This window comes from Rutidosis leptorrhynchoides, chromosome 10 (genome assembly GCF_046630445.1).
Source record: "Rutidosis leptorrhynchoides isolate AG116_Rl617_1_P2 chromosome 10, CSIRO_AGI_Rlap_v1, whole genome shotgun sequence".
Lineage (NCBI taxonomy): Eukaryota > Viridiplantae > Streptophyta > Magnoliopsida > Asterales > Asteraceae > Rutidosis > Rutidosis leptorrhynchoides.
The window spans coordinates 73733406-73758869 of NC_092342.1; the positions used below are offsets into that span (position 1 = coordinate 73733406).

General features: G+C 33.7%; 2 protein-coding genes across 5 annotated transcripts; both read left to right on the forward strand.

Moving 5' to 3' along the window:
- The first annotated feature begins 6022 nt into the window (after positions 1–6022).
- LOC139872365 (dihydrolipoyllysine-residue acetyltransferase component 4 of pyruvate dehydrogenase complex, chloroplastic-like) lies at positions 6023–10054 on the forward strand. The gene is made up of 6 exons (XM_071860225.1): positions 6023–6951; positions 7058–7249; positions 7376–7463; positions 7561–7631; positions 7719–7802; positions 9630–10054. Exons 1-6 carry the CDS (start codon positions 6040–6042, stop codon positions 9732–9734), a joined length of 1452 nt encoding a protein of 483 aa, XP_071716326.1. The 5' UTR covers positions 6023–6039; the 3' UTR covers positions 9735–10054.
- Positions 10055–17789: 7735 nt separating this feature from the next.
- LOC139872498 (uncharacterized) lies at positions 17790–24404 on the forward strand. Of its 4 annotated transcripts, none has more exons than XR_011767066.1 (16): positions 17790–18255; positions 18865–19862; positions 19944–20104; positions 20219–20415; positions 20492–20551; positions 20661–20729; positions 21004–21076; positions 21172–21328; positions 21412–21703; positions 21797–21911; positions 21983–22146; positions 22243–22317; positions 22406–22784; positions 23090–23158; positions 23392–23435; positions 23528–24404. XR_011767066.1 is itself a non-coding variant. In XM_071860387.1 (13 exons), the coding sequence occupies exons 1-13, from the start codon at positions 17947–17949 to the stop codon at positions 22589–22591; spliced, it is 2856 nt and encodes a 951-aa protein (XP_071716488.1). In that variant the 5' UTR covers positions 17790–17946; the 3' UTR covers positions 22592–22942. The 4 variants fall into 4 exon arrangements, 2 of the variants coding, with proteins under 2 accessions (XP_071716488.1, XP_071716489.1); XR_011767065.1 differs by having other exon boundaries at positions 23397–23435; XM_071860387.1 differs by lacking the exons at positions 23090–23158; positions 23392–23435; positions 23528–24404 and having other exon boundaries at positions 22406–22942.
- The last annotated feature ends 1060 nt before the right edge of the window (positions 24405–25464 follow it).

A 25464-nucleotide genomic window follows, 5' to 3' on the forward strand; every position in this document is an offset into this window, starting at 1 on the left:
AAAATATTCTTAATAATCCTAAATTTTATATAACTTAATTATGGATCAACGTTTATCTTTATCTCATCATGAATTCGTATTTAGATTTGTTTAGTATCAATCGAATGACAAACGAGTGTTACTGACGATTACTAATTAGGTCCGAAATCACAAAATATATAATTAATATACTTTATATATATATATATATATATATATATATATATATATATATGTTTTAAATAAAATTTCACATAATTACTTTTATTAACATCAACATATAATATTTCAAATTATATATATATATATATATATATATATATATATATATATATATATATATATATATATATATGAAATGTCCCGTTCTTATTGATTAAAAACGTTTCATATTAATTGATTTCGTTGCGAGGTTTTGACCTCTATATGAGACATTTTTCAAAGACTGCATTCATTTTTAAAACAAACCATAACCTTTATTTCATAAATAAAGGTTTAAAAAGCTTTACGTAGATTATCAAATAATGATAATCTAAAATATCCTGTTTACACACGACCATTACATAATGGTTTACAATACAAATATGTTACATCGAAATCAGTTTCTTGAATGAAGTTTTTACACAATATCATACAAACATGGACTCCAAATCTTATCCTTATTTTAGTATGCAACAGCGGAAGCTCTTAGTATTCACCTGAGAATAAACATGCTTTAAACGTCAACAAAAATGTTGGTGAGTTATAGGTTTAACCTATATATATCAAATCGTAACAATAGACCACAAGATTTCATATTTCAATACACATCCCATACATAGAGATAAAAATCATTCATATGGTGAACACCTGGTAACCGACATTAACAAGATGCATATATAAAAATATCCCCATCATTCCGGGACACCCTTCGGATATGATATAAATTTCGAAGTACTAAATCATCCGGTACTTTGGATGGGGTTTGTTAGGCCCAATAGATCTATCTTTAGGATTCGCGTCAATTAGGGTGTCTGTTCCCTAATTCTTAGATTACCAGACTTAATAAAAAGGGGCATATTCGATTTCGATAATTCAACCATAGAATGTAGTTTCACGTACTTGTGTCTATTTTGTAAATCATTTATAAAACCTGCATGTATTCTCATCCCAAAAATATTAGATTTTAAAAGTGGGACTATAACTCACTTTCACAGATTTTTACTTCGTCGGGAAGTAAGACTTGGCCACTGGTTGATTCACGAACCTATAACAATATATACATATATATATCAAAGTATGTTCAAAATATATTTACAACACTTTTAATATATTTTGATGTTTTAAGTTTATTAAGTCAGCTGTCCTCGTTAGTAACCTACAACTAGTTGTCCACAGTTAGATGTACAGAAATAAATCGATAAATATTATCTTGAATCAATCCACGACCCAGTGTATACGTATCTCAGTATTGATGACAACTCAAACTATATATATTTTGGAATCAACCTCAACCCTGTATAGCTAACTCCAACATTCACATATAGAGTGTCTATGGTTGTTCCGAAATATATATAGATGTGTCGACATGATAGGTCGAAATATTGTATACGTGTCTATGGTATCTCAAGATTACATAATATACAATACAAGTTGATTAAGTTATGGTTGGAATAGATTTGTTACCAATTTTCACGTAGCTAAAATGAGAAAAATTATCCAATCTTGTTTTACCCATAACTTCTTCATTTTAAATCCGTTTTGAGTGAATCAAATTGCTATGGTTTCATATTGAACTCTATTTTATGAATCTAAACAGAAAAAGTATAGGTTTATAGTCTGAAAAATAAGTTACAAGTCGTTTTTGTAAAGGTAGTCATTTCAGTCGAAAGAACGACGTCTAGATGACCATTTTAGAAAACATACTTCCACTTTGAGTTTAACCATAATTTTTGGATATAGTTTCATGTTCATAATAAAAATTATTTTCTCAGAATAACAACTTTTAAATCAAAGTTTATCATAGTTTTTAATTAACTAACCCAAAACAGCCAGCTGTGTTACTACGACGGCGTAAATCCGGTTTTACGGTGTTTTTCGTGTTTTCAGGTTTTAAATCATTAAGTTAGCATATCATATAGATATAGAAAATGTGTTTAGTTGATTTTAAAAGTCAAGTTAGAAGGATTAACTTTTGTTTGTGAACAAGTTTAGAATTAACTAAACTATGTTCTAGTGATTACAAGTTTAAACCTTCGAATAAGATAGCTTTATATGTATGAATCGAATGATGTTATGAACATCATTAATACCTTAAGTTCCTTGGATACACCTACTGGAAATGAGAAAAATGGATCTAGCTTCAAAGGATCCTTGGATGGCTTGAAAGTTCTTGAAGCAGAATCATGACACGAAAACAAGTTCAAGTAAGATCATCACTTGAAATAAGATTGTTATAGTTATAGAAATTGAACCAAAGTTTGAATATGATTATTACCTTGTATTAGAATGATAACCTACTGTAATAAACAAAGATTTCTTGAGGTTGGATGATCACCTTACAAGATTGGAAGTGAGCTAGCAAACTTGAAAGTATTCTTGATTTTATGTAACTAGAACTTGTAGAATATGTGAAGAACACTTAGAACTTGAAGATAGAACTTGAGAGAGATCAATTAGATGAAGAAAATTGAAGAATGAAAGTGTTTTTAGGTGTTTTTGGTCGTTGGTGTATGGATTAGATATAAAGGATATGTAATTTTGTTTTCATGTAAATAAGTCATGAATGATTACTCATATTTTTGTAATTTTATGAGATATTTTATGCTAGTTGCCAAATGATGGTTCTCACATGTGTTAGGTGACTCACATGGGCTGCTAAGAGCTGATCATTGGAGTGTATATACCAATAGTACATACATCTAAAAGCTGTGTATTGTACGAGTACGAATACGGGTGCATACGAGTAGAATTGTTGATGAAACTGAACGAGGATATAATTGTAAGCATTTTTGTTAAGTAGAAGTATTTTGATAAGTGTATTGAAGTCTTTCAAAAGTGTATAAATACATATTAAAATACTACATGTATATACATTTTAACTGAGTCGTTAAGTCATCGTTAGTCGTTACATGTAAGTGTTGTTTTGAAACCTTTAGGTTAACGATCTTGTTAAATGTTGTTAACCCAATGTTTATAATATCAAATGAGATTTTAAATTATTATATTATCATGATATTATCATGTATGAATATCTCTTAATATGATATATATACATTAAATGTCTTTACAACGATAATCGTTACATATATGTCTCGTTTAAAAATCATTAAGTTAGTAGTCTTGTTTTTACATATGTAGTTCATTGTTAATATACTTAATGATATGTTTACTTATCATAGTATCATGTTAACTATATATATATCCATATATATGTCATCATATAGTTTTTACAAGTTTTAACGTTCGTGAATCACCGGTCAACTTGGGTGGTCAATTGTCTATATGAAACATATTTCAATTAATCAAGTCTTAACAAGTTTGATTGCTTAACATGTTGTAAACATTTAATCATGTAAATATCAATCTCAATTAATATATATAAACATGGAAAAGTTCGGGTCACTACAAAATATATATATATATATATATATATATATATATATATATATATATATATATATATATATATACATACACACACACACATATCTATTTACAATTAATTGTTCGTGAATCGTCGAAAATGGTCGAAGGTTAAATTAATGTATGAAAATGGTTCAAAAATTTTGAGACGCAACATAACGGACTTTGCTTATCAGGTCATGACATCCTTCGTAACATTTGCTAGCACTCTAGATAACCTAAATTCCTCACCATCCATCTTGGGTTTGGAGCTTTGGGGGTTTTATGAACCCTAAATTGAGGTATGATCTTATACATCTTTAAATCCGAAATTTAACTGTTAAGAAGGTTGAGCTGGTGTTTGAATGGAGTTTTTAATTTCATTCAAACCCTAACTCAAGTTTGTAAGTTACGATTTATGGATTGATGGTTTGGTTTTATTGGTTAAACGTTGAAGATGATGATGAATTATTTCAACGCATGTTTTTGATTGATGAGATGATAAAAGTGGCTTAAATGGATGTCAATTGATGGATTAGAAGTGTTTGGGTATGGTTTGAACTAGTGAAAGCTCAATGGGTCAAAAGAGTGATGGGTTAAATTAGGTAAACTTAAAAGTGCAAGGTTGTTAATAAATCGATATGTGAGTATATGTATATGGTGATTATATGCTGTATATTGTGATTATATTACATGGAAGCGCGGCTTATGGATGATTGTTGCTTGAGAATTTTTGTGAACTGATGTGCTTGGTAGGAGATTGTTGTGGTTGATATTGTTATTGTTGATTGCTTAGATTGAGGTGAGTATAATGTGTGTATATTATTTGATAAATTTGATATTGATAAGAAAATGTATGCTTATGATATCGGGGATGTTATGAGAACTTTCTTCACGTTGGTAACGCATCAAGCGGAAGTTGTTTCACATTGGGAATGCAGCAAAAGGGAACTTGCTTCATGTATGGAACACGGTAAGGGGAAAGTTGCTTCACATTGGGAATGCAACAAGGGGTACTTACTTCACGTTGAGAACGCAACAAGAACCTAAGTTAGCACTTGGTGTGCAATTTGATTGATTGTATGATGATAAGAGGACTTGCTTTACGTTGGAAACGCATCAAATGGGTACTTGCTTCACGTTGGGAACGCAGTAAAGACCCAAGTTAGCACTAGGAGTGCAAATGTGATTGGTTGTATGTTGTATGCGGTTTGACTATCTATATGAACTTTATTGACTAATATGCACTATGTTATTCTCACTAAGCTTTGCTTACCCTCTCGTTATTAACCTTTTTAGAGGTTCGTGTAGATAGAAGAAAAGGTAAGCTAGGTGGTTAGCTTGCCTACTTGCTTGAAGATGCTTTTGATATGCTTGTTGGATGTAGAAATGGGTGGTTTATTGAATGGGTAGTTATACCCGAAAATCATGCTCTTGATGTCTAACTTATTTTGTTAATGTTTGTTTCAAATTTTGGTGTTTCTAAATAGTTTAGAGCTATTTGTGACATATGGGTCAAAATTGTCACCTTGTAATGATGTGCATATCTGCACATGCTATATACATGCATCACACATGGTCAGCACGTGACTACAACGCCATAACCGCCATTTGTAACTAAATAATCAACATAAAGCATGAAAGCGCTAAGCAACTGAAGGCAGCTTGTGCGCATAAAACCTTCGGCGCGCAGGAAAAGGATCATGCAATCGAGGCGCATACGGAACGGGGATCGACTGATCAAAGCACTAGCATACAAAAAAAATCGCAGATGGTTGGCACAATACCAACACTGTATAATGGGCAAATGCAAGCAGCAGAAATTCTAATAAATTGTGCACTATCATCGATAAAAATTACACATTATTATTGTGGATAGATTTTAATTATGTCATGTTCTATATATTTATTATTATTGTTATACCACATTTCGTTTTCATATCATATTAAGAGATATTATAACAATTTTTTTTTATAGAAAATGAATATCTATTAATCCGTTTAATTCGGCGCATATGGATATAAATGGATGAATTGAAATTAAATGGATATAAATATGGATATAAATATAAATGAACAAAAGGCAAATGAAAATGAATATGAATATGAATATGAATATGAATATGAACACTACATAGCCCGATATATATATATATATTTGATCCATTAATCGGTAATTAAGAGCCCCTAGTCCTCTACAAACTTATAAAAGTTCGACCCATAAAAACGATCCACGGTTCAACCCGAATGGGGGTCGTTGAGAGAAGTTAGACCAACTAACTTAGATGACATGGCCAAAGTCCAGGGCGATGTTTACACTGTCATCTCCTTCATTTCATACCCTCGTCTTCTCCGCCCAACCCTTCTTTCATCTCAACCTCTATATCTATCTATCTATCTCTATAATTCACCCCCAAAAATCTACTCTTGTATCAAACCCTAGCAACATCAACAACAATGTCTTCTTCATCTCTTCTTCAATCTAGGGTTTCACCATCACTCTCTTTCACTTCATCAATCTCAACTACCACTAAATCACAATGGCGATTCCGTACATCACCGTCCGTCACATTCACTCGCCGGACAAAAACCTTCACCGTTCACGCTAAAATAAGAGAAATCTTCATGCCGGCACTTAGTTCCACCATGACTGAAGGCAAAATCGTCTCCTGGATCAAATCAGAAGGTGATGTTCTCTCTAAAGGTGAGTCTGTTGTTGTTGTTGAATCTGATAAAGCTGATATGGATGTTGAAACCTTTTATGATGGCATTCTCGCTGCTATTGTTGTTCCCGCCGGTGAAACCGCTCCTGTCGGTGCTTCGATCGGCTTATTAGCCGAAACCGAAGCCGATGTCGAAGAAGCTAAAGCTAAAGCCGCTTCCATTAGTGGCTCTGCTTCTTCGCCTGCTCCGGCGGCAGCGGTGGAGCCGGCGGAACCAGCACCTGCACCGGTTGCGAGTCCGGTGGCTCCTGCTGTGCCTGCAGTACAATCCGGTTCGCCGAAGAAAGTTGTTTCAACTCCGTTCGCAAAGAAATTGGCGAAACAGCATAAGGTTGATATTGGTAAGGTGGTTGGGACTGGGCCGTATGGGAGGGTTACTCCTGCTGATGTTGAAGCTGCTGCTGGAATTACGCCTGCAAAAAGTGTGGCTTCGACTGTAAGTGTGCCTGCAGCGAGTGTTGTATCGAATGGTGCTGCCGCGGTGAAATCGGCACCTGCGTTTGTAGAGATTCCTGGAGCGAGTGTTGTTCCATTTACTACAATGCAGGCTGCTGTGTCGAAGAATATGATTGAGAGTTTGTCTGTACCAACGTTTCGAGTTGGTTACCCGATTGTAACGGATGCGCTTGATGCTTTATATGCAAAGGTTAAAATCAAGACTTCGTTATTGATTCTTGTATAGTGTTATCATAATCTGATTGAATTTTATGTTTTGTGAATTTGACTGTTGTTTGATAATCGATGATTTGTAGGTTAAGTCCAAGGGTGTTACTATGACTGCTTTGCTGGCAAAGGCTGCTGCTATGGCCCTTGTTCAGCACCCTGTGGTGAATGCAAGCTGCAAAGATGGAAAGAGTTTTACTTATAATGGCAGTATTAATATTGCAGTAGCTGTGGCTATCGATGGTGGTTTGATCACCCCTGTTCTCCAGGATGCTGATAAGGTGTGGTGATTTTTAGTAGTTTTCGGTTGTAAATACACTAGCAGCCTGAAATTTTGGTTTAGTTGGTGTTTCCAATTTATATTGTAATGTAATGTGAATTCCTTGTCTCCTTTTACTTTTGTTTAGTTGGATCTGTATCTTTTATCTGAGAAATGGAAGGAGCTTGTGGAGAAAGCACGATCCAAGCAACTTCAGCCCCATGAGTACAACTCAGGTAACACCAAGTAATTATTGTTTTAAAGGTAATTTGGATTGGATTTGGATTATTATTTATCAAGAATTGGTATGAAGTTATGTGGTGCTGGTTGTAGGGACGTTTACTCTGTCGAACTTAGGCATGTTTGGAGTGGATCGCTTTGATGCTATTCTTCCTCCTGGACAGGCAAGTGCTAACTATTGGTCTGATTGTGTATGATTTTACCTATGTGTAAGTTGGATATGTTTATATTAAAATGTTTGTTTGTTGCAGGGGGCTATCATGGCTGTTGGAGCTTCAAAACCTACTCCTGTTGCTGATAAAGATGGATACTTCAGTGTGAAAAATAAAATGACGGTGAGTTTTCATATCTTAAACGATTTCAAATCTTACAATAATAACAATACCCAATCCCACGAACGTGGGTTATGGGGGAGGTGAGACGTAGACAATCATTCCTCATACCCTATAATAGAAAGAAGTCGTTTCTTCACCCACGGGTTGAGAAACCGTTTCTTCACCCACGCGAGTAGAGAAAGTCATCCTACTAGAAGGAAGAGAGATTGCTTCCAGAAATACCTCCGGCCAAGAAGTAAAAAGAACAAGAAAACGCGCATAGTAATAAGTAAGGGAATAAAAATGATATATACCTCGAGGGGCCATACGGGCTAGAGGATATACAACAATACAAAAAGTGCCATATAATATGAAGCGACAAATAAATCTATATGCATACACACACGGTACGCCATGTTATAGATATATAATATATAATATATATAATGTATAGGAGAAAATTGATAACATATAGAATATATTAAGTTCACGACATAAATATTCAAAAGACAAGCAGAAAATAGAAGAAACCGTCTATTACTACCTACAACACCATACCTATCAGTCTATCACTTTAACTATGCATTTAGAAATTCTATCAACCTAAGAACCTTTTACTCCTATATAGGTCTGTCTACCAACCTAGCTCACTACCTCTATTCCAAAAACAACCTAACACCTCAAGCTAAACTATCTATCCATATTATACTAGGCTACAAAGAGTGTAGTGTGTGTGTGTGTGTGAAAATACTGTGACCGATTTGTATACATGTAGTATACGTTAGCACTATAGGAAGATTTAGGTTAAGTGAACCCTACTCTCAAAAATAGGATGCGCAGCTTATGGCATTAATGGTCGTGGTTGTAGAAGTCCCGATTAATTCCTTACTAATCCTCTTTTATAAGATGACTGAATAGACTTCTCAAAATCCTTATAATCAATTGGTCAATGCTAGTCCATGGGCCAAATTGGTCAAAGTTGGATTTTGTCTGCGGAAATTGGTCAAAGTCAAGGTCACGATATTAATATGAATTTAAACTAGAATTTGGAGGATTTGAACAATTGAACGATTATGTTTATGTTTCTAGGTAAATGTGGTTGCAAGTTAATTCAAGATGCCAAAAGGCATTGCAATGCCAAAAACTTTCTTAAAGAATTTACCTTTTATTAACTAGAAAGAAAGAAGTAAGCGATGCTGCTTTTTCATTTTCAAATTAACTAACAACTATGGTTATATAAAAGACAGTTACCCTTATTCCCGTCACCGAACTAATATTAGTTATATTGGTTCCAAATCATAATCTTTATCTTTATATTAATCAATTGGGTAAAACAAAAATTATGTATCATTGGAACTATCTTATAATTAACAATGTCAAAGTAACACCAATACTCCGATCAGTAGAAATGGATTTGTCTCGCCAAATGCCCTTAATATGTTAAATCTTGCTCAAGTAAAATATATGGTAGGATGCAAAAATAACAGTTTTAGTAGATGCATATGAAACTTTCCTGTAGAGAGTTCAGATGCTGTTAATATTGCAGTTTAAAATATACCAGTCATGATTGAGCAAATATATATGATGACAATGATAGGTTAATGCCAGTTAGAATAATATGCGACTTACTTTGAGATAAAAACTGATACATATTGAAATTTAAAATTCAAATGGGTTTCGATGGGAATATAAAAACCCTAATATCTGGTCCAAAACCCATGATTCTCCCATTTTAGCACTCCTGGTCATAATTTACTAGATGATTTAGCATATTAGTTATTAAAGTTTCCTAATTTCATTACTTATTCTTGCATTAATTAACAACCGCGTTGTGCAAACTACTTTCAGGTAAATGTCACTGCTGATCATCGAATTGTATATGGAGCGGATTTGGCTGCTTTCCTTAAGACCTTTGCAAAGATTGTTCAAGAACCCGACAGCTTGACATTGTAATCTGTCCAAACTTTTCCTTAACAATTACATGATACTCCGTACATCATTGTGGTCGGTTGTTGCAGCGACGAAACTTGGTTTGCAGCATTAGCACTTTCTGGTTTCTAGCATATGCAATACCATGTTGTAATTCCAACCTTATTTTACATTTTCTTGTTTTCCGGATACTTTTTGAGGTGATCTTTAGAACAAAATCAGGGTAATAAAGACTTTCACAAAAAAATTTATGACTTCTTGGTAAGGGTTTTGGAGTTATATTGTAACTTAATCTTCTCCTTTGTAGTGTTTTCGCTTTAATAATCAAGGTTTGGACTTTGTTACTTTCTGGAACTAAAGTTATGATTTTGCATTCCTAAAGCATATAGTATGATTTTACCTGAAGATATTTGCAGTAATAGTTTCTTAACATTTTCTGTATGTTTAAGGACAGGAACGAAAAAACTAAAATATTGGCTGTTAAATTGATCATTTTTTTTTTCCTTTTTAGTATAGGAAATTACGATACTGAATAGACGAATATATTGATGTGATACTTTCACCATTGAATTGAATTTGAATTTTATTATTGATTATTGAAGCTAAACTTATGCACTTTACACGAATAAGTATACATTTTGGTCTACAACATGACTTGAATTTACGACCTAGATTGGAATGGTTACCTCGATACCGCTACCAAGGCTTTTTTACGGTTGAAATTGATAAATTCAAACAATTATGCATTAAACACGTATAAAGTATAAGTAGTTAATGTAACCTTTCGTTGGTATAAATATGAATGCCCAAACTCATATGTTTTCCCTAACACGACATAAAGCTACCGAAGTTCCGAACTTTTTATGACACAAATTGTACAATGCATATTTGTGATGGTTAAAAAAACTCATTACATATTTGATATTTGTGATGTTTCTGTACGAATACGTTTTTAAACGGAACGGTGCACACAACATGGCATTGTCATGTGCTTCGTTCCCCATCTTGCCTTTATTTGATAGTTTGGAGTAGGAGCAAGTGAACAGTTAACTATTTCATATTTAAACGGAAATCATCTCAATAAAATAAGTATCGTAAATAGAGACTTAAAACCTACGTACACGTGAGCAAATTTTTATTATTATTATTTTTCAGTAGAGCTAAAATCATAGTTTTTAGCAATTACTGTATTTGATAACAATCACCTTTAAAAATTTTTCGTAGTCTGACTGAATTTATATTAGTGTGAAATATTATTTTTTCGTTTTGAATTTTAACGAAAGATAAAAGTGTCGAACAAAGTGTATATGTGATATTTATTTTCAATTAACTAATTATTTTACAAAAGTATCTATTCAATGTATTTATTTATCCATTGATAGTCTAATTCATGGTGTTACATAAATCTTATTGATATTCAAGAATTGATTTATAGAAGTCAATGTAAAATATTTAAATGCAAAGGCAGTAATTTTAATAGCAATATATAAGAAGAGATATAAATATAAATATTGATAAATTGATAAATATTGATTATTATAATTATTACTGTAATAAAGTTTTCTTAATATATACAAAAAAAAGTATAAAAATATAGATAAAATATAGATCAAGATAGATACTTTTATAAATATTGATTATTATAATTTATTATTTATGATTATTTATTATTATTATATTTTTATTTATAAATTATAATTATAATAATTAATAATTACAAATATAAATTATAATTAAAATATTTTTAATTATATAATGAAAGAATTTATTTACAGTGAAACCTCTATAAATCAATAATGTTGGGGCCGATATATTTTATTAATTTAGCGAGATATTATTATATCGATAAATTAATAAATTATCAATTTAAAAAATTGGCATATCTTTGTGAACAAGTCTCAAATTAATGCATCTGTTATAATAATAATAATAATATAGATATGGATAGTCAATTTTGGTGTATACATATAGTCAATTTTGGTACACAAAGTATGTATTTTTATATTGAGATTTTAGGCTATAAATACTCATGAATGCAAGCATTAAACTTGCACCATTTTCTCACACTTACAAAGTGTTTCTTTCTTTCTCTCCATTATCATCTTTGTTCTTACACTTCATTATTAGTATTCTAAATCAAGAATCAAATCACTAAAGGTAGTTATAAGCCTACTGAATTATAACATCAAGAATCAAACCACTAAAGGTAGTTATAAGCCTACTGAATTATAACATCAAGAATCAAACCACTAAAGGTAGTTATAAGCCTACTGAATTATAACACGTTATCAGCACGATAATCTTAATACTAAATATGGTTGGCTCTGCCACCAAAATGATATATGGTCGGTTATACCACCAAAATGATATATGGTCGGTTATACCACCAAAATGATATATGGTCGGTTATACCACCAGAATGATATAGGTCGGTTATACCACCTGAAAAAATATATGGTCGACACTGTCGCCAAATTTTCATTTATGTTTACTAATATTTATATTTTTGTTATATAACATTTATTTATGATTGCTTACACATGGTCGACACTGTCACCTACTTATCATTTATGTTATATTAAATTTATGTTTAATGTTTATATACTTATGAATATAAATTGACTCTAATTTATCATGATGTTTGTTTTAATTTTTGATAATAGAAAATGTCGAATCTGGAAAAGCTTAAATTTACTCCTTTAGAATCAACTGGAAACAACTACATGCCATGGGTTATAAAAGTAAAAATGCATCTTAAATCAATGGGCATTCTTGAAACCATAAATGAAAACAACACTTGTTCTGAAAAAGAACAAGCTACGGCATGTTGCTTTATTCATCAACATATTGATGAATGCTTACAAAATAATTATGTGACTGTAGAAGATCCCCATGTTTTATGGGAAGGTCTCAAAAGCAGATTCAATAATCAAAGAGAAATTTTACTTCCAGCTGCAATGGAACAATGGAGAACATTAAGGTTCCAAGACTTTAAGAAAGTAAATGAATACAGCTCAGCTCTGTATAATACATGTTCACAACTTAAATTCTGTGGACATGAAATTAGTGATGCAGACATGATGGAGAAAACTTTCTCCACAATGAATGCTGCAAACATCACAGTGCAAAGAAATTTGAGAATGCTAAAGTTCAAAACATATCCTGAACTTAATTCATATCTCTTAGTTGCAGAGCAAAATGATGAGCTATTAATGAAAAATCAGCAATCCCGTCCTACTGGTACACTTGCAATCCCTGAAGCAAATACTGCAAATAATTATAAACAGGGACAAGGACGCGGGCAAGGTCGTGGTTATAATAACCATCACCATCATCATGCCAAAAGCCATAACTATGGTAGAAACCATCCTTATGGTAATGGTAATGGGCGTGGACGTGGTCGTGGTCGTGGCCGTGGTGGTCAAAGAAATAGTAATCCACGAAAATATAAATATCAACCACAAAACAAGCCCATTAAACAAGATGTTGAAGAAAATTCTTCTAAAAATTCTGAAGAATCTTGCTACAGATGTGGTAGAATGGGCCACTGGGCTAATACTTGCCGAACATCTAAACATCTTGTTAAGATGTATCAGGATTCGCTGAAAGGTAAAGAAAAGGAAGTAAATTTTGTGGATAATATTGATCCAACAGTCACTGAGAAACCATCTGATTTATATGAAGATTTCTTGAATGTTTAAGTTGTGTGTCTTTTGAAAAATAAACGACTTAATATCGTCTGTCTTTGTCATTATGTTTGCTAAATGTTTCAGTACTATCTATTTGCGTTTAAAATATTGTGTAATATTAATGTACTCACTATTTATTTCTTATATATGAAGTTCAATATGAATTTTGCTGGAATACAACATCAATCAAGTGGTGGAGATCTCTGTATAGCAGACAGTGGAACTACACACACTATACTTAAATCCGAGAAATATTTTATTGATCTAAAACCAACGGAAGGAACTATACATACAATATCAGGACCTGCTAACTTGATAAAAGGGATAGGAAAGGCAAATTTCATACTACCAAATGGTACAAAATTTTTAATAAATGATGCCTTATTTTCTCCCAAGTCAAGCAGAAATTTATTGAGTTTCTCCGACATATACCTTAACGGGTATGATTATCAGTCAGTGACAACAGAAAATGAGAAATATTTAAGTATCACTGACAAGAGTCATGTGGTTGAAAAACTGCCAAGACTTAGTTCTGGATTACATTATACACATATAAATGTACCAGAAATACATATGGTAGTTAACGAAAAATATATTGATCCTGGTGTATTCAGTTTATGGCATAACAGATTAGGCCATCCAGGATCAACAATGATGAAAAGGATTATTGAATGTACTCATGGACATCCACTAAAGGATAGAAAAATCCATCATGATACAATGGTTCCATGTACATCTTGCTCTCTTGGAAAATTGATAACTAGACCCTCACCACTTAAGGTTGAGAAAGAATCACCAATGTTTCTTGAAAGAATTCAAGGTGATATATGTGGACCAATTCATCCACCATGTGGACCATTTAGATATTTCATGGTTCTAATAGACGCATCTAGCAGATGGTCTCATGTTTGTCTGTTATCAAGCCGTAATGTGGCATTTGCAAAATTTCTTGCCCAAATTATTAAATTGAGAGCTCATTTTCCTGATTACACCATTAAAAGGGTGAGACTTGATAATGCTGGTGAATTTACATCTCAAGCATTTAATGACTATTGCATGTCTATAGGAATTATTGTTGAACATTCTGTTGCTCATGTGCATACACAAAATGGTTTAGCCGAGTCATTGATTAAACGTTTACAGTTAATCGCTAGACCATTGATAATGAGAACAAAACTCCCTGTATCTATATGGGGTCATGCAATTTTACATGCTGCTGCATTGATTCGCATCAGACCAAGTGCAAGTCATAAATATTCCCCCCTACAACTTGCTTTTGGTCAAGAGCCAAATATTTCCCATCTTAGAACATTTGGTTGTGCAGTGTATGTTCCAATTGCGACACCACAACGTACAAAAATGGGTCCTCAAAGGAGGTTGGGAATATATGTTGGATATGAAACATCTTCAATATTAAGGTATATTGAACCTATGACAGGTGACGTTTTTACAGCACGTTTTGCTGATTGTCATTTTAATGAAACATTGTTCCCTAGATTAGGGGGAGAAATGAAAAATAAAGAAAATGATGTTTCATAGTGTGAACCTCAATTAAAGTATCTTGATCCTCGCACAAAAGAATGCGAGACAGAAGTTCAAAAGATAATGCATATACAAGAACTTGCAAATCAATTGCCTGATGCATTTACAGATACAAAAACGGTGACAAAATCATATATACCAGCAGTAAATACTCCAGCTCGAATTGAAATTCCAAAAGCTGGCAATAACGTCACTCATGAATCTTTGCCACGTCAGAAACGTGGAAGACCAATCGGTTCAAAGGATAAAAATCCTCGAAAAAGAAAATCAGCTGATAATGAAGTAAAAGAAAGTGTTCAAGAAGAACCACAAATCAGTACTCCTACTGCAGAGGAGATTGATGATGTCAATACAGAAATTGCAATCAATTATGCATATTCAAAAATATTATGGAACCGAAATGAAATGAAAAATCTTGATGAGAAATTTTCATTTAATGTTGCATATGACATCATGAATAATGATGATGATCCAGAACCAACATCTATGGTTGAATGTCAAAATAGACATGATTGGGCTCAATGGAAAGAAGCAATACGAGCTGAATTAGAATCACTCAATAAAAGAAAAGTTTTCGGATCCATCATTCTCACTCCTAAAGATGTGAAACCTGTAGGATACAGATGGATTTTTGTCCGAAAAAGAAATGAGAAAAATGAAGTTACAAGGTATAAAGCTAGACTTGTAGCTCAAGGTTTTTCTCAAAGACCGGGAATTGATTATGAAGAAACTTATTCTCCTGTTATGGATGCAATTACTTTTAGGTACTTAATCAGTCTGGCAGTTTCTAAAAATTTAGAAATGCATCTCATGGATGTTGTGACTGCTTATCTATATGGATCACTTGATAGTGATATATATATGAAGATACCTGAAGGATTTAAGGTACCAGAAGCATCAAATGCAAAACCCAAAGAAATGTATTCGATTAAATTACAAAGATCTTTATATGGGTTAAAACAATCGGGACGTATGTGGTATAACCGATTAAGTGATTACTTGATAAGCAAAGGGTATACAAATAATCTTACTTGCCCTTGTGTTTTCATTAAGAAAACAACATCCGGATATGTGATCATAGCTGTTTATGTTGATGATCTTAACATCATAGGTACAAATAAAGAGATCCATGAAGCCATTCAACTTCTAAAGAAAGAATTTGAAATGAAAGATCTCGGAAAAACCAAGTATTGCCTTGGTTTACAAATTGAGCATATGCCTAATGGTTTACTTGTACATCAAACAACATATACTGAAAAGATTTTGAAACGTTTCAATATGGACAAGGCAAAACCATAAAGTACTCCTATGGTTGTTAGATCACTCAATGTTGAAGCTGATCCATTTCGTCCATGTGAAGATCAAGAAGACATTCTTGGACCAGAAGTACCATATCTTAGTGCAATTGGAGCTCTTATGTATCTTACAAATTGTACAAGACCTGACATTTCTTTTGCAGTTAATTTGTTGGCAAGGTTCAGCTCTGCTCCTACCAAAAGACACTGGAATGGGATCAAACACATATTTCGATACCTTCGAGGAACTACTGATTTAGGATTATTTTATTCTAACGAATCAAAACAAGATTTGGTTGGTTATGCAGATGCAGGTTATTTATCTGATCCACATAAAGCTAAATCTCAAACTGGATATGTATTCCTAAATGGAGGTACTGCAATATCATGGCGTTCTCAAAAACAAACACTTGTTGCTACATCGTCAAATCATGCCGAAGTGATTGCATTACATGAAGCTACTCGAGAATGTTTTTGGTTGAGATCAATGACACAACTCATTACTGATTCTTGTGGACTAGAACGCGATAAAAGTCCAACAACTATCTTTGAAGATAATGCAGCTTGCATAGCACAGATGAAAGAAGGGTATATCAAAAGTGACCGAACAAAACACATACCACCTAGATTCTTCTCATACACTCAAAATCTCATTAAGGACAACCAGATTGAAATGAGATATGTGCAATCTAGCAAAAACTCTGCTGATCTTTTCACGAAAGCACTTCCAACTGCTATTTTCAGAACACACGTTCATAACATTGGCATGAGACATGTTCAAAAGATGTAACAGCTGAAGCGATGTCTACTTGAGGGGGAGCCAACTCCATGCTGCACTCTTTTTCCCTTAGCTAAAGTTTTTTCCCACTGGGTTTTCTTTAGCAAGGTTTTTAACGAGGCAGTAATTTATAGTTGATCTTCAACAAAATAAAATTGCTATCCAAGGGGGAGTGTTATAATAATAATAATAATATAGATATGGATAGTCAATTTTGGTGTATACATATAGTCAATTTTGGTACACAAAGTATGTATTTTTATATTGAGATTTTAGGCTATAAATACTCATGAATGCAAGCATTAAACTTGCACCATTTTCTCACACTTACAAAGTGTTTCTTTCTTTCTCTCCATTATCATCTTTGTTCTTACACTTCATTATTAGTATTCTAAATCAAGAATCAAATCACTAAAGGTAGTTATAAGCCTACTGAATTATAACATCAAGAATCAAACCACTAAAGGTAGTTATAAGCCTACTGAATTATAACATCAAGAATCAAACCACTAAAGGTAGTTATAAGCCTACTGAATTATAACAGCATCTACATTCAAAATTATTATCTTATTATTTTATTGATTGGAGTTCAAATTTGTACTCATCTCAAGTTACCGGACAAATTATTAATTTTATAGAATTTATTAATTTATCCAATATTAAATGTAATTTTAATTTTACTAAAAGGTTAAATTCAATCAGATATTTTGAGTTCGTGTGATGATCCCCAAACCCTTTTTATAAATACAAATTAGTTTTTGTTTATATACCCAAAACGATTCTAGGTTTTGCAGAAATCAAATCCAATTCAATACAAAAACCATTCCAATTTATCCACTCAAATCAAACCTTCGAATCTATACACAACCCTCGCTATCTCCAACAATTTTTCCCCCTTTCTGCAAACCCTAACCCTCACCCTAATTTTTGCGATGGCTAGCGACCACGAAGAACGCAAACACCGTCATTCGTCCGACGACGAATCCGAAGAACCGTCTAAACGCCGTAAGCACCGCCATCACCGTCGCCGTCACCACCGTCATCACAGTAAAAAACATGACCATAAACGCGATGAGGATGAGCAACAAGTTACGGATATGCCGCCGCCACCGTCTCTTCCGCCGTCTAATTTCCGGTCCGATTACGATATGGAGGAAGGAGAGATTGTTGAAGAAGACGGTGTTGATGCCGTGGGGAAGAAGATAGTTGATTCTGATACTGAATCTGGTGAAATCATAATGGTCTGTTCAAATTCCTCTCACTTTATCAATTTTATTAACCTAATCGTATTTAATTGTAGTTACTAGTAGCTTCTGCTGAGAAATTGACCATAAATTTGATTTGAATTATCCTCAATTTATAAAATTAATCAACTTAAACTTATTTATATGTAATTACCAGCAGTTTTTGCTGAAAAATTGACCTAATTTGATTCGAAGTAAGGTTTTGGTTTCTCAGCAGGTATCTAGATTCAAATTAATCATTTAATTTAATATCTTAATTGTGCAAAACACTGATATGGCACTTGCAATGACAACTATAACGAGTATTTTTGGTACATTTTCGGGTTCTTACAAATGTTTTAAGATCACAGAAATATGATATGATTCTGAAAAGAAGATATGCATTCCACCACCAGTTACATCTATTTTCCAGGCCACTGTAAAAAAAATAGGCGTATCCTGAAGACTACTACTACTGATGATTTTCAAGTGATTTGTAAGAACTGGTTACATGTCTATTGATCTTTTTTTAACAGTTTTTAAATGTGTTGTGCATTTTTGGACTTGTGAGATTATTGGATATTGTAATTATGCATTCATTGTTTGTTTTTCATGTGTTTTTTTCAGGGAACTAAAGTTGATGCGGTCGTGGTTAATCATAGTCTTAGCTTGCTTTCGAATGATAGGGAACATGAACAGGATGACTCTAAGATATGTGAGGGAGTTGATAACAAGACAAATATGAACAAGGAGCTTAATGATAATGGGTTTAATGTGTCATATAAAGGAAATGGTAGTAGGAAGAGTCGGTATGATGATGATTATGAGATGAGGGATCAAAAGGAAACCCTGTCTAATGAAAACCGTGTGAAATTGCTCAAAGATGTTACTACTGCTGCTAGATCTAGTTCTCATGAGCAGAGTAAGGGTCGTTCTAGGTCTCGGTCCCGATCTCAGAGTATCTCTCGTGGAGATTCTCATCGTGAGAGGCGCAAAGAGGATGTTAAATATTATGAAAGCAGGAAACTTGATGGGGTTGGTGACATTGAGAGAACTAAAGATTATAGACGTTCTAGTCGAGATTATGTTAGAGATAGGGAAAGAGAGCGTAGTTCAAGTCATAGCAGATACAGCCAACAGTTAGATAGGCATTACGATCGGGAGCCTAGAGAGAGAATAAGAGAAGGCAGCCGGGAGACAAGGGAAAGGGATAGAGATAGAGATAGATATGGATATAGAGAGAGAGATTCAAAAGAGATAGAAAGGAACAGGGGCAGGAGCTGGGACATCGACAGGAGAGAAAGGGGCAGGAGCAGGGACATCGACAGGAGAGAAAGGGGCAGGAGCAGGGACATCGACAGGAGAGAAAGGGGCAGGAGCAGGGACGTCGACAGGAGAGAAAGGGACAGGAGAGATCGGGATCGAGAAAGGGACTCAGATTTCGATAGAGACAGCAGTAGAAATAGAAGAAGTAATAACTATAATGAGGCAAGTGATGTACATGGTGTTCGTGATAGAGGCAATGATCGCAAACATCATAGACATGAAAACACTGATGATGGACGTAGGAAATATGGTGAAGACGATAGGACCAATGCGGATGTAGATTCCGAGAAAATTAACAGGTTTGCTTTTTGAATATATACTGCAATTTTATCAATTGATTTGTTTGGTTTAAATATGTTTTGAAGTCTTCTTTGCTCCAGGGAGGAGGTTGATGAAGAGGTATATGAAGACAGAACTGCATTACAAGTAGAAGAAGATGAAGAAGAAGATCTTATCAGGATAAAAGAGGAGAGTAGAAGGCGTAGACAAGCGATTCTTGAAAAGTACAAGAGTAAGTCAAAGCCTCAGTCAAATGATACAGGTAATGTTTTACTTTAGTTCGAGTAAAAATTGAAACTTTTGACCCATGTTGAATAATTGGTGGTTAATGGTTGATTCAAACCTTGGTTGACATTGACTTTATTGCACTTAACAGTTAAAGAGAGTGTGGAAGAGCCTTCGCAGTCTGCAGGTGTGGCTAAAGAAAATTCAGGCACTCTTGATGGTCAAGGAGACGGGTCTGATAGTAACACCGGAGACACACCGTTTTCTGTCGCGAGATCTCCACAAAATGGTAATTCTGGTGTCGAGAGGGCCTCCGGTACTAACGGACTGGGAGAGGGTACTCCAAAGGTGTGTGCTTTTTATCTTTTTCAGTTTATAAGTTATGCTGCATGTGTACTGATGTCTTTTTCGATACACATTACAGAGTGAGGGATCAAACGGTGATGATATATTTGGAGAATCTCCACCTCGAGTTCGTGAAACGGTAAGGCTTAGTCTCTCTATGTGTGTGTGTGTGTCTGTACATATCATGTTTTAATTAGTTACCTGTGAAATATATTGATCAGTGATTTCGGTTTCTTTGAAATGTGTAGAATGAAAAATTGAGTGACATGTTCTCTGATGATATATTTGGAGAATCACCAGCTGGAGTACGAAAAAGTGTAAGATATACTATTATTTCCTTCTATATATATATACACACACACACACACACACACACACACACACACACATACATATACATGCATACATACACATACACATACACATACATATACATATACATATACACACACACACATACACATACATATACACATATACATATACATATACATATACATATACATATACATATACACATACACATATACATATACATATACATGTACATGTAACAACATTGGACCATAGCTGATTAGGTTATCGTTGCAGGGAAGAGGTGATGCTCTGGCCATTCAGAGAAGTGGTCTTCAGGATAACTGGGATGATGCAGAAGGTTACTACAGTAAGTATTCTAATTGACTGATTCATGGCCTGTTACCCTGTAAGATTATATCTATCACTTTATAAACAAATTTAACAATGTTGTCTCTCTTGCAGGTTACCGTTTTGGAGAAATACTTGATGGTCGGTATGAAGTTGTTGCTGCTCATGGTAAAGGTGTTTTTTCAACAGTGGTTCGTGCTAAAGATCTCAAGGCTGGATCTGGTGATCCAGAAGAAGTGGCAATAAAAATCATACGCAGCAATGATAAGATGTAGGTAGTTAAAATCAGAATCTTTGTATCTAATTAGGGAGTTGAAGGAATCTAATTTCTTTTTTACTTGCTTTGAACAACAGGTATAAAGCCGGTTTAGAAGAATTGGTGATATTGAAGAAGTTAGTTGGTGCAGACTTGGAGGACAGACGCCATTGTGTCCGGTTTCTTTCCAGTTTCAAGTACCGGAACCATCTTTGTTTAGTTTTTGAATCTCTTCATATGAATCTTCGTGAAGTTTTAAAGAAGTTTGGTCGTAATATTGGTCTTAAACTAACTGCTGTAAGGGCTTATGCAAAACAGCTCTTCATTGCTCTTAAACATCTTAGAAACTGCGGTGTGCTACATACCGACATCAAGCCTGATAACATGCTGGTTAGTGCATTTACCTGTATATGACTATTTCCTTTTTTTCGATGTTGATGTTCTATGTTTTATTAACGTAGATATTTTAAATATGATTGTCAGGTAAATGATGCCAAAAATGTTCTAAAGCTTTGTGACTTTGGAAATGCAATGTTTGCTGGGAAGAACGAGATCACACCGTACCTCGTGAGCCGCTTTTATCGTGCCCCTGAAATAAGTAAGCACTCTATTTAATTGACAACTATTTATGGACCAGGTCATTGACTAGTTAAATTTTTTGCTATGCAGTTCTAGGGCTTACTTATGATCATCCTGTTGATATGTGGTCGGTCGGTTGCTGTTTGTTTGAGCTCTATACCGGGAAAGTTCTATTCCCAGGAGCTACAAACAATGACATGCTTCGTCTTCAAATGGAACTCAAAGGTTCTTTTCCAAAAAAGATGCTCCGAAAGGTGCTTCCTTTATCCCTTGCACATGATGTATACGTATACCTATTTTATTAATTGATACTTTGGTTTACCTTTTTCTGCCATGTTTTCTATTTGTAGGGAGCATTCACCGAGCTCCATTTTGATCAAGATCTGAACTTTGTTTCCATAGAGGAGGACCCTGTTACAAAGAAGGTAATCACAGATCTTTACACATTATGTTCGTAATACATTAATACCTTGTTGTTGCTTAAAGTAGTTACTTACTCAACTAAATTTTCAGATTGTAAAGAGGCTAGTTAATACGAAGGTGAAAGACATTGGTTCAATTATTAATAGCTCCCCAGGAGAGGATCCAAAGATGGTAGCCAACTTTAAGGATCTTCTTGAGAAGATATTCATGTTAGATCCCGATAAGAGGATTACTGTACAGCAAGCACTGGGTCATCCATTTATCACGGGCAAGTGATAAATGATGCTGAATGAGAGAAATTGATGTTGTGTTTATATCAATTATGGTCTAAATTTCATTCATTTTCTATTTTCTAATCATTGGGCATTTGTCTGTTTGGCTTAAGAACTTTGGACACAGTTCCTGACATGGCCCACGTCTGAAGATGACCTCGTGGCGGTTCTTTCCGTGGAATGTGTACTGTTCTATTGTAAGATAACTCGCCACATGGCGTTTTCTTTTTCTTGTACTCATTCTTGTGACAATAAGGAATATCTTGCTTCAAGCACTTTTCTTCACTTTGCTTTGTATATTGAATATCAGTTATTGCAACTGTATCTGGATGATGATGGGAATTTGTTTTTTGTTTCCTTTTAAAATGCTTTATAAGTACTTCCAAGTTTTGTTTTTGTTGGTTTCTAATTATATGGTGTTGATTTCTGCATTTCATATTATATATCTTTCAATTCTACTCACCTAAAGATTTTATGAGTTCTAATGTAGTTTTTCATTCAGGAATCTACGATCTACCAGTGCAATGAGGCCACCAGGCTGTGTTGTTTGAGTAGTGGCACTCTGTAGAAGGTATCTTGGTTTGTCTGTTTGGAGCTTATTGTGATAAGTTTTACGATTGTTAAGATTAAAATCTTTTAAAGCTTTGCTTATATATTTTACAAGCCTTAATCCATTTTTGAATTATGTGCTTTACTTGGCGTTGAGAATTTTTATTTAAATTATTTGGTACATATTTAAATCTATGTATACTAATGAATTTCTATTCCACCTGATTCATGGTTTGATCATTCTGGATGATCAAGCATAGGTGTGTCTGCTGAGCTTCAAAGCAAGATTTGTACATTTAGTGAGTGATTTTGTTCAGATGTATCGTTTTCATACTCGCAGTGAATTCCTATGACATGCTCTGACATTTTCTGAACTAATTTTTTCATTTAGGGTACAGTCCATCGGCTTCTTCATCTTCTGTAAGTACTGATCGTTTTTGTCTATATTAATACTCATTTATCTGCCTTCCATACATACATTCTTCAGTAAGTTTAGATGAGTATTCTGATCAACCATGCTTCATCAGTGGATAGGTGATGTAATCTGACTGCGTCTTTAAAAATATTAAGGTAAACATTTTGTTGTCCATAAGCAAGTACATTAGTAAACTAGGAAGAAAGAAATTAGGTGTATTTATCAGTTGCGATAGGTATTAAGCTTGTTAAGTACTTTCAGAAGATATTAACATTTAGGCGGGACATGCTCATGGTTGCAAACGGCGGTTGCGGCGCCCTTCGTTATGGCTTCAAAACAAACACGAACTTTAACATTATGGTGTAGAAACATGAACATAATCGTTGAGTTGTTCAAATACTCCAAAATTCTACTTTAAATTCATACTTAAGGTATTGACCAACTATGACTGACTATATTTGACCGACTAATTCCAACTTTGATCAGCTATATCTGATTTTGATCCATTGGCCGGCATTGACCAATTAATTAGATGATTTTGAAAATTCTAATTGACATGCTACTATGAAGGGATCAATAAGTATTTTACGGTTTGGGTGTATGCTTCACCTATTCTCATTGGCTCACTGAAAAATTGTTTTTTAAAAGTGTAATTTTTTTCATATTATTATTGTTATTTAAGTTTGTTTTTGGTCTTCTTCCCTATTGTCAAATCTTCTTTTAAGGTATATTTGTTTTCCTTTTTCAAAAAATGTTTTTTTTGAAGTAATAGACAATATATATATATGTAGGATCAAGAGGGAAGTAACCATTCGGGGGGAAGCGGGGAGAAGCAAAAATTTTTTTTTTTTTTTTTTTTTTTTTCGTTTTTTGAAAAAACTTTGTTCACGAACATTATAGATGAGATGAAAATATGAACATTTAGTAGAGACACTTTGTGATAAATGTTTTTATTTTGGCGGGAAAACGCTCGAAGAAGTAATATATAACAATTATCGTGTTTTTCGAGCGTATTTTGAGGTTTTAGCTATTGGGGTTTAGATATTAGGGTTTAGAAATTTAGGGTTTAGATTTAGGATTTAGATTGAGTTTTTAACACAGACGGTTTAGGGTTTAGGGTTTGGTGTTTTGGGTTTATGGAATAAACACCAAACCCTAAACTCTAAATCGGGCTAAATTTTACTTCACAAAACATGAAAAAAAAACGTTCATGTTCTTCACGAACAATATTATCTTGAATGTTATTTTTGTCGATCGTTTTCCCGCCTAAATAATAACATTCATCACGAAGTGTCTCTTCTAAATGTTCTTCTAAATGTTCATATTTTCGTGTGATCTTGATGCCAGAAAAAAAAAAAAAATTCAAAAAAACGAAGATTTTTTTTTTTGCTTCCCCCCGCTTCCCCCCGATTGGTTACTTCCCCATTGATCCTGCCCCTATATATATATATATATATATATATATATATATATATATATATATATATATATATATATATATATATATATATATTTAATTTATTTAACTCTGCATCATAGTACATGAATCTCGAGCACGATTTCTCAAACTTTAACAGAGTATATTAATGTTTGTATATCTTTGACCCAGGAATTGTGATTGTGAACCATCTCAATTATAGATTACATCTATGTATGTAAAGTATTATAGTAAGGAAGTGTATGCGGTTATAGTTGATAATTAAAAATGAGGCAAAACACTGGTGTCTGAACATAGGTCAAGTTTCTCTTTAGGGCATGTTCTGGAGATGGTTGCTTGACTTGTCAGCCATATGCCACTGGGAATTTTCTTTTATATCAACGGCTGTAGGCTGATACTTTCTTGTGTAGCCTTCGATATTCCCATTGGGTCAAAATAAATGATGTCATAACAGTGAGGCCAGGTTGTGGTGTGG

Coding starts and splice junctions, on each gene's coding strand:
- LOC139872365 (XM_071860225.1), top strand. CDS start 6,040: ATGTCTTCTTCATCTCTTCTTCAATCTAGGGTTTCACCATCACTCTCT. Junction 7,632..7,718: donor CTATTCTTCCTCCTGGACAG/GCAAGTGCTAAC, acceptor TGTTTGTTGCAG/GGGGCTATCATGGCTGTTGG. Junction 7,803..9,629: donor GTGTGAAAAATAAAATGACG/GTGAGTTTTCAT, acceptor AACTACTTTCAG/GTAAATGTCACTGCTGATCA.
- LOC139872498 (XM_071860387.1), top strand. CDS start 17,947: ATGGCTAGCGACCACGAAGAACGCAAACACCGTCATTCGTCCGACGAC. Junction 20,730..21,003: donor CAGCTGGAGTACGAAAAAGT/GTAAGATATACT, acceptor TTATCGTTGCAG/GGAAGAGGTGATGCTCTGGC. Junction 21,329..21,411: donor ATACGCAGCAATGATAAGAT/GTAGGTAGTTAA, acceptor TTTGAACAACAG/GTATAAAGCCGGTTTAGAAG.